General features: G+C 43.0%; 2 protein-coding genes across 2 annotated transcripts; one reads left to right on the top strand and one right to left on the bottom strand.

Annotated features, from left to right (window-relative positions):
* Nucleotides 1-1822: 1822 nt before the first annotated feature.
* On the bottom strand, nucleotides 1823-2429 carry MELLADRAFT_84807 (uncharacterized protein; the record flags this gene model as incomplete). The annotated part of the gene is made up of 2 exons (XM_007419031.1): nucleotides 1823-2224; nucleotides 2310-2429. 2 exons carry the CDS (start codon nucleotides 2427-2429, stop codon nucleotides 1823-1825), a joined length of 522 nt encoding a protein of 173 aa, XP_007419093.1.
* A 1608-nt stretch (nucleotides 2430-4037) lies between these two features.
* Nucleotides 4038-6318, top strand: MELLADRAFT_114186 (uncharacterized protein; the record flags this gene model as incomplete). The annotated part of the gene is made up of 6 exons (XM_007419038.1): nucleotides 4038-4162; nucleotides 4277-4914; nucleotides 4992-5256; nucleotides 5283-5436; nucleotides 5508-5753; nucleotides 5836-6318. The coding sequence occupies 6 exons, from the start codon at nucleotides 4038-4040 to the stop codon at nucleotides 6316-6318; spliced, it is 1911 nt and encodes a 636-aa protein (XP_007419100.1).
* Nucleotides 6319-9243: the final 2925 nt, after the last annotated feature.

The following is a 9243-nucleotide window of genomic DNA, read 5'->3' as shown; positions in this document are numbered from 1 at the left end:
TAACATCTCGTCGACTTGGCAATAAGACTGCATAACAAATTACATGAAGAAGAATCAAATAAAGATCTCAGAAAATCTCCGCAAGAGCTTTAGGTGCCTTATACTATTACATAAGTGGCGCATTAGAGGTAGTTAAAGACGAGCTCGAACACGGAGAGAGCAATAAAGAAAACTAGGAAGTTTTCAATCTTAAAAAGGGGGTGATGTGATACCCCGTTTCTTTTGTTTCCCTTTGTCTCCTCTCTCTTTTTTGTAATACGCTTTTGAAGACATTTGTGCGCTTTTCCAAATGTCCTCCTTTGACAAATCCTCGCCGGATTTGTCCTCCCACTGTTGTAGACCGGATCCTCTCACATCGGATCCGGCCATAGTTAGATCTCACCGACTATCATGTTGTCATTCCCTTCCCATTTTCCTTATTAGTACTTTGTAGAGACGGACGCCTATATAAGGCGTCCTCTCCTTGCTCCAGGAATGAACACCAAGCAGCTTCTCAGTAGAATCACCGCACCGATCCTCTATTGAACATAACAGAAACAAAAGAAAAGAGAAAAGTAGAAAAGCGCTCTAAAAGCGCGACTTGGAGAACAAAGGAAAAGACAACTAATAAGGATATCGGAGAATCACACGTGGCAACTTCCGGAGGGCTTTAGGTGGAGGTAAATGTACACCTTATTATAACAATGAAATGCAAGGATTTCTTTCCTGTAGAAGACTTTTCTACGCATTCCCCTGATCAAAGTTTGAAGTTATCTTGCTTTCTCCTTCTCTTAGCCATCATTGCATTGATTTGTTTTTTGTACCCCAGCTGATTTGTAAACTGAGTGACTCTATGACAATATTGTCCCAACTTTGGTAGTTTCTCTGAAAATTTTAACTACTCTGATTGTTCTGAATCGATGGAATTTGTCAATGTCACATGTTTTCGTCTATGTAGTCTTCCTATGAGCAATCTTGATTTGATCAAGGTGTCAGTTCGCATCTTACAACTCTGCCCAACGTTCATGAGTACTACATAAGCCTATTTGGCATTTACCTTTTGAGAATGATCAAGACATTCAAGATAGAACTTAAAAAAAACCATTGCATTTCAAGCATTTCATATTTTTGTAACACCAACCGGATTAGGGCAGTTTAAGTCTGAATTTCAAGGCTAAGCACATTCATCAACCATCTGGTTGTCTTATAGCCAAGAAACTGTCTGGGCAGGGTGACACATGGTGGGCCATGTATCGAATTCTTGAGAAGATGTGGATCTGATGACTCTTGTGATTAAGACTGTCTTTTCAAAGTGAATTGAGATCAAACACAACCGATTTATATACCAGATGGTCATCTTCCTAGAGTCATTGATTGTAAAAAGAGATGGATAATTGTTCAATGATCTATTATGTGACACGATCAGAAGAGAGATGTGATATGAACAAATTCGATGGAATAGATGAGATCGTTTCATGTAACCGCTTAATGAGTTCAAGCTGATACAATAAATGGGTTCTGAAGCACTTCTGATATTAATATTGCGCACATGGGAACATGGAAGTCAAATGTCAATGGTTAAGGCTGAGGAGTGAGTTTTATGAATGGTCTCATTAGATCCGTACTCACGTGAGTCCTATAGCAAAACTATACAATGATCAAGAACTAGAAAAAAGTTTTGATGCTGCCCGTATCTTCAACATGTTTCGCTTTGTGGCTGATTTGGGGGGTGTAGAAGCTGCGGGTGTTGATCGAATCCGTCAAGCACAATCAAGACGTCGAGATTTACGGTGAAAGCGAAGCAAAGTCAGCTATGTGTTGATCAAGAACCACAGCGATCGGATCAGGTCGAGTAATCACCCTTTGAATGCATTTGAAGGTGGTTGGTTTCATTGCCTGAATAAGTTCGTTCAAACCCAAGGCCACTGTACTGTTGGGAGTGCGAATGACTGTCCATCAGCCTGGCAGTCGGAGGTTCGCATGGATTAGGGTAGTTTGAGTGTCCAGATAGGACATCGCTATTCCAGCCAGAGTCCGCGCGGTAGTTTGAAAAGCAGCTTCCTATGGTCCCATTAGCAACTGGAATCGGAGGTTCGGCTTCAAGGCTATCTTCCTGCATAGGACAGCAGCCTGAACCTGAAACAATGGGATTCGTCGGTGGAGTGCTGTGTTCAGGTGCTGCGAAAACCGCAGGAGATGAACAGAGCGGGCTGCTAAATGTGCTACCCGCGTAAGCTTCTTCCGTCTGGATATGTATAAAGATTTGATTAATTTTTCATTCATCATCGATTTCACACATGTAGATTGAAGGAAGAACTTTTCAGGCTCACATGATGCCTAGCCAAGAGATCGTTATGGATCCAACCAATCTTGTGAAACGCCCGAACCGCGCGAGTCTTTTTCTGCAGCGGCCATGTGGATTCGGGTAAGGTAAGGATCGCAGCAGTCATTCGATCGGTGATGTACCCCAAGGTCTGACATTGCGCAAAGAAGATGCGCGATTAGTTGAGGGTGATGTGGGACAACAAGGACCAGGCGCAGATTCGAGTGATTCGTTACTATTTGAAGTACATTTACGGGATACAAAGTTAAAACTGGGTTTTTTTCCCAGTTTCCCAGTTTTTGTTTTTGGCTGTGTTTGGAACTTTCCCACGTTCTCCCAGTTTCCCAGTTTGCGCAAACACAGCCAAAAAGTCCGAATTGGGAAACCCGGAACAAATCCGGGTTTCTAGTTTGTATCCCGTAATTAGAGTGGTTTTTGGCTTTGGTATCAGCAGGAAGGTTAAACTATAGGACGAGTGACAGCCTTGTGGATGTCACTCAGTCACCTATCTAATCCCATGCCTGGTGTTTGAGATACCTCGATGACATGCCGATGATTGAAACTTCATCCTGGCTGCCCGATTTCACCTGCCCCCTTCTACAAATCCTCTTTTACATATTTCAAGTGGGCAAACCCATAGCTATCATTCGTGTCATCTGGGTGAAAGGCACCTTGAAAGCCTCGATTAAAGTGCAGATGAGCACTTGAATCCAGTGATGTGCACTCTAAACCAGTCTCCAAATAGAAAATAGACTGGTTTTTGACGTCCTGCGCAGTTTTCTCATCACGAGATAACAGAAATAGCGATAGCAGAAAAAGGAATAGAAAAGCACCTTCCTATTCCTTCACTAACAAAAGGACTGGCTGCGTAAAAGCCCCCAATGCTGCGTTTGCCCGCGTCATCGGCTGTGTAGATGACGTCGAGCCTCACTGAAACTATAGGAGGCTCGACGTTTTAAAACGAATGTTAAAGTTGATCGGACTGTGCACAACGTCTAAAAGTGGTCCTTTGTCTACTTTGCAAGCGAAAACGTGAAAAATCTGGTAAAACGAGTACCATATCGACAAAATAGTAATAACAAATCACTCGAATCTGCGCCTTCTCTCTAACGTCTGAAAGGGCTTACCATAGCTAAATGTATATCTTTATTCGCCAACTCTGCAAGGGTTCAGAAGACTAACCAAGTTTAGGATATGACAGGAACAATGGCTCACAGTCTGCGAATAGAGGCTTCTTCTTGCCGGCGCTAAAAACCCTTGCACCACCAACATGCTGAATACCAATACGATTGAAGAACTCGAATATCTTCGATTCCGACGAGCCAATGTCAGCCAAGTACTTTTTCTTTGTGAGACAGACGTGATACTATAGGAGCGAAAAATCCCACTGTGGTAGATACAGGTCAAATGTACAGTCGATCTCAGAAATGTTGGAAAAAGCCAACATTTCGAGGTGAGGTCGGGGTCCGTGCGCGGAGCGGGGACACAGAGAGGATGTCAGAGACCACAACAGACACAAATACTGACGAAAACTTTGTTTTTGACAGCTATCTCAAGGCGAAACCTCGACAACTTTCCACCATCCTTCCATGCCCTCGACCACTCTCTTGCCCTCTTGCCGATGGCCACCCCATTTCTGTTTCTATTGGCTTGTATTCATCGGCTCCAATCCCTGTCCTCCAGTTTCGACTATCAGCGACCTGCTTCAAAATTGATCTTTATCGGCCATTTCACGATGTTTAATCCATCGATCACTCCTTCAACACCTTCGAACCCGAGCGCTCCACTTCCTACCAATGCGTCTTTGGAGGTGAACAGCAACGACGGAGCCGGGTTTGACCCCAGACACATTGTTGGCCAGTGTGTACATAGGTGGTTAGTGCTTACAATTTTGCCTGCCATTTGATTTTCTTTCCAGTGAATGACTTATCTCGGTTTACTGATTCACTTGACTTGCCACCTTTGCACGCACAGGGCTAGTCCACATGACCCTAACCAGACGGTGTTTTATCATCAAGCGAGCCGGTGCCAGTATACTCAACAACGTGGAACCACCAGTTCGGCACCTCCCTTATATAACCCAATCGGAGCTGGCTCTCAGCCGTTGGGTTTGGTGTCTCCTTCGCCTAGACCAAGGAATGTCCTTGTCAACCAAACGCCCTCGATTCAAAGCCTTGGTCAACACGACTCTTTGGATTCACAACAGATGAATCGGATTCTTGCCCCCAATTCCTCTCAATTGTCCAGCTTCGATGCCCATCAAGTGGTCCAAACACCGTCCGATTTCAATCATCGAACCAGGGAATTAACTCCTGCCGAAGACTCTTTTGTGGTTTTAGAATCTCCAACTACAACCATTCAACCTGGCAGACGTGATCCTATGTTTCCCTTCGGATATTCGAGTTTGGATGCACAACACTCCAGTCAAAGCGTTCGATTGAATCAATCCCAAGTTTCTCAAACTTCGACTAACGGTGTCATTCCTCCAACTGGGGACCATCACATACCTAGTCGGGAGAGTTCTTTACCGCCATCACCATCTGATTTGTGGAATGACGCTCATCATGAGAATCCGGCTGCTGGCGAGCAGGAAGCTGCTAACATGACTTTAGGTAACTCATCTTGGTTTCTTTCAAATTTTGATCTTTGGATTTTGATTGTTGAATGTTTTGTTTTATTCATTCTTTAGATGAACCTGAAGAGCTTATGCACGAAATGTGGTTCAAGTATGTAGTTCATTCACGCCAAGGTGTGGATCCTGCTCGAGGCCCGGCGGTAGCTAAGAATCGAGCACCGAAGATTTTCAGTCACACCTTCAAAGCGCGCAAATTTGCTATCAATATCAACAATTACTCCTTCTCGGACTTGAAGCAAGATCTTTTTGAAAGGATCAAATGGGTAAAAGTTCGGAAGGAAACAGTTTCATTTTCAAAGCGGCGGACTCTACCAACTCTGTTCACTATATAGCGTACATTCATAGTCACGATATTTACAATAAAGGAGCGGAGATGGAGTTGACATCCGATGAGGATGTCAAGGCCTTCTTTAAGGCTGTTGCGAGTCAACCAAAGCGGACTAGTGGTATTGACACATTAATGGAAGATCCCAACAAAAAGAAGTTGGAGGCTGAAAAGGTACGTTTTGATCTCTGTTCAGCATTAAATATCACATGATTTGTTAATGTGATGGGATTTGTCTTCTACAGATGCTTTCTATCGGTCAACATCAATCACAGGCTAGAAATATCAATGACAATGTGGAGACTTCGAATTCCGATCTCGCTCATACCACCCCAGTTGACCCAGTGGATACCGCTTTGGCCGCCTTAATGTTAAAATATAGCACTGCAAATAATAACAACTCCGAGGGATGGCGAGTGTACAAGCACAACGACATCACAAAAGTAATGCCGATGAATTTCCAATTGTTGAGAATTTGGGCGGAGCATATGGTAAGTTGCTATCGATTGACTCATTTATATTGATTCATTCTTTTTAATGATTGAAAACTAACCGTTTGATACCTTTGGCCAGGTTAAAAACCCTTCGAAAGTCACGCTGGAAGTGCCCCCAGAAGCCGAAGGGTTTGAATGGACCGATTTAAAGAAGCCCGTCGCTATGCAGACCCCCCTGAGCCCTGGAAATGGCATAACGGAGCAACCTGCAAAAATTGTCCCTGGCACCATTTCAGAAGCTCAAGGTTATGACATAGCTGTAGATCCATACGATTTAGACCGAATCCGTACCTACGCCACGATGGAGGAGTACATGGCCTTCGCCGGGGTTCGAGTTGAGAAGCACGACGAGGTCGCTGCCATTTTATTAGATCACGATATCGACCGTTTCAACGCTTTCCTTTATCCCGAAGAGACCGGTCTAAAAGACCTAATCGACATGGGCATCAACCGAGGAAGCGCTATGAGGTTAATGAACTGCGCCCGTCGCTTTTATCAATACATCCTCAGTGAAGAAGTGAACAACCCCAAAGAACCGTTTGATTCTAGCATGATCATCTAACGTCTCGACCCGGCTGATTGTTATCAATTGATCTTGTTTCTACAAAAATGTGACATGTCTTCAAACTCGAAAAATTCGACGGTTGGTTATGGGATTTTCTCTTTATCTTAGATAACTCAAACAAGGTGGTCTGTGCCCTGGAGAGGTTACTTTTTTTTTCTTGTGATAAACCCTCCGGATTTTTGTTTATCTTCATTATTTTCCTGCGAATGATACACCTACAAAAGGGGTTTATTTCCGTTGTTATTTCCATAGGAGTTGTCTCCCTCTTTATATTACCCAAAACACGTAGGTATTTGTCGATTGATGATATTATCTTCAAAGAAGTGTATTTGAAATGAAATTGCAAAGTTTGAAGTGTGCTACCACATGATCGAATCATCTTGTCCCACAAGATAAAGCGACCAAAAACTTCCAAATATCTCACATAATAAAATATCGACTTGATACCTTTTGAAAATATCAAGATGATATTTTCGAAAGGCAATTCGGAGTATGTTACATTGGTTATCCGAGATCCAAGCTTCAAAACGCGAAACCGAAGCAATAAGTCTTTTATTGCTTCAAACAAGAAAACATACACCTTTTTTTTCTTTTCGCAAAACAAACTTGGGTCAAACCTTCGAAGACAAAAGATTATGGAAACACAATGATTAATTTTTTTGTTGTTCACTTTAGGATAATTTGAAAGTTCATCCAAAAGCGAACACATTAGTTCACTTTGGGAACTAAGATTTTGGGAATAGGAAAATACTTTTTTTTTTTCTTTGGAAAATGAAATACACAATTAAGATAACCAACAAATAGGATAATTCTTAACCATTAAATTTTTTGAATAATGATGAAAAAGATAGTTCACAAACAAAACTATCTTTTTGCTTTCACTGAGGAAAGCGATTATATTTTATTTGAAAACAAAAACAAATTTGTATATATTTGGTTGTTTAATTTCTATCTAACATAGGTTATGTGATTCAAAAAATCAATCCAATTTAACCACCTTTTTTTATTTTGGCACTCATATAATCGAAATATTCTAATATTCACAAACGGTGAAAAAAAGGACAACCAAAATCAAAACTCCCAGTCGACCTTTGGGTGAAAACAAGTCAAAAATCAAACAAGGCTTACCTGGGCCTTTCTATTCAGGAAACTGTAGATTATAACGGTACCAATAAAACTGGGTCACATAGCCGCTCGAAACAATGAGCGGCTGCATAAGCCTCCTGGTGATCACTCTGCCGGCCACCCCTAGGATATAACTGCACTTGTCGTTCTCGAACCGCCAGCGTTGCTCTCGTTGCAGACGCTTCTTCATGCAGTTGAATGCTTTTTCGATAGGGTTAAGGTCAGGTGAGTACGCAGGCAGATATATTAATAAGATTCCTTTCTCTTTGCATAAGGCCTCGATTTTTCCTCCATGATGAATTTTGGTGTTGTCCAAGATCAGAACCGAATTAGGGCCGGGGTAAGAATTCATCACTGGGAGCTGCTGCTCTCGAGAGGGAGAGCATCATCAATTTTTCATTCACCAGGGCTTCAGGGAAGAACCAATCTGACCAGTTTCCGAGCTAAGAACAGCTCCACATGCACACGCTCCACTGGTCCTTTAACCACTGTCCCCGCGATCATTCCGGCCTCGCAAACGGCCGGAAGAATGGTCCAATGGTCGTTTTCTTGGTAGCGGGTTTCCCGGACTGTACGAGTCCCAGTAGGAGCCCAGCTCTTCTTTCTCGTGGCATCTCGACCGACAACACCCGATTCGTCTGATCGAGTGTAACATAAAGATAATCAGTTACATCAGTGATCATGTAAGTGTACGTGTCCAGAAAATCAAATATAATGAAAGATATTGGAAGACTTACCAATGAAAACTAGGTATTCCGCCGGAATATTTGCAATACGTTTTACAAACCTGACACGTTCTTCCAGCGACTGTTTTTGATGAACACCACGAGTTACAAGCAGAGATAATCCGAGTCGGCGCTTGAGCTCACGTGAAACAGTTGCTCTGGAAACATCTAGGCCGGTGATTTGATTGAGACGTTGTTGAATCTCATCGAGGTACAAGGCAGGTGAATGTGTAATGATGTCTTTCAAGACCATCAGATGATCATCGGATAGGACATGAGGTTGGCCTCTTTGTTTGTAAGTAGCTGGATCTGCTACGACTCGGTTTGTTCGGATATACAAGGCCTTCCATCGGGCAAAGGAGTTGTAGGAAATCTTGGTTCGAAGCGTTCGGTTGATATGCGAATGACTATGACCATCCATGACCATTTGGATGGCTAACGACTTGATGTCTTCGGAATAGTGCTGAAAACCCATGTTTTGACGGTTAGGGATGGTGATCTGGAGCTGAGGAACGGGGGTAGGATTCGATGGAGGGGACCGATTGGGGGGAATCGAGAAAAATGGGGTGCCCATGATGACCTTTCGATGGAAGCTGTCGAGTGGAGGTTAGTGAAAATCAAAGCGACATGTGCCATGACTTTTTTGAAGGAAAAAGTCACCTCATGTCACATCATCTCTGTGTCACCGCTCCGCGCACGGACCCCGACCTCACCTCGAAATGTTGGCTTTTTCCAACATTTCTGAGATCGACTGTAGCTCACCTCCATCTCATTGTAATCAGAAGTGAAGATCTATTGCGTGATTGGAGAGACATAATATTGTCAATGATACGGATCTCTGAGTTGTTGGTAATGAGGGGTGAAGGGTACGTGGAGCACCTTCATTGCCCATTTTTTCAGAATGTTTCGCCTATGACCACAAACAATGAGCATGATGGAGCCAGTTGGGAGCATATTTAGGGTCTTCCTAGACCCTCTTGCTGAATCTCAAGCACTTTCTGAATCATCACTGTCACTCTCGTCCAACATTTTCATTCTTAAAAACCGCTTGGGCAGGGGCAGAAGCTCTTTG

This window comes from Melampsora larici-populina (genome assembly GCF_000204055.1).
Source record: "Melampsora larici-populina 98AG31 unplaced genomic scaffold MELLAscaffold_121, whole genome shotgun sequence".
In the NCBI taxonomy this organism is placed as follows: Eukaryota; Fungi; Basidiomycota; class Pucciniomycetes; order Pucciniales; family Melampsoraceae; genus Melampsora; species Melampsora laricis-populina.
This window is presented reverse-complemented; position numbering and strand designations above follow the sequence as displayed.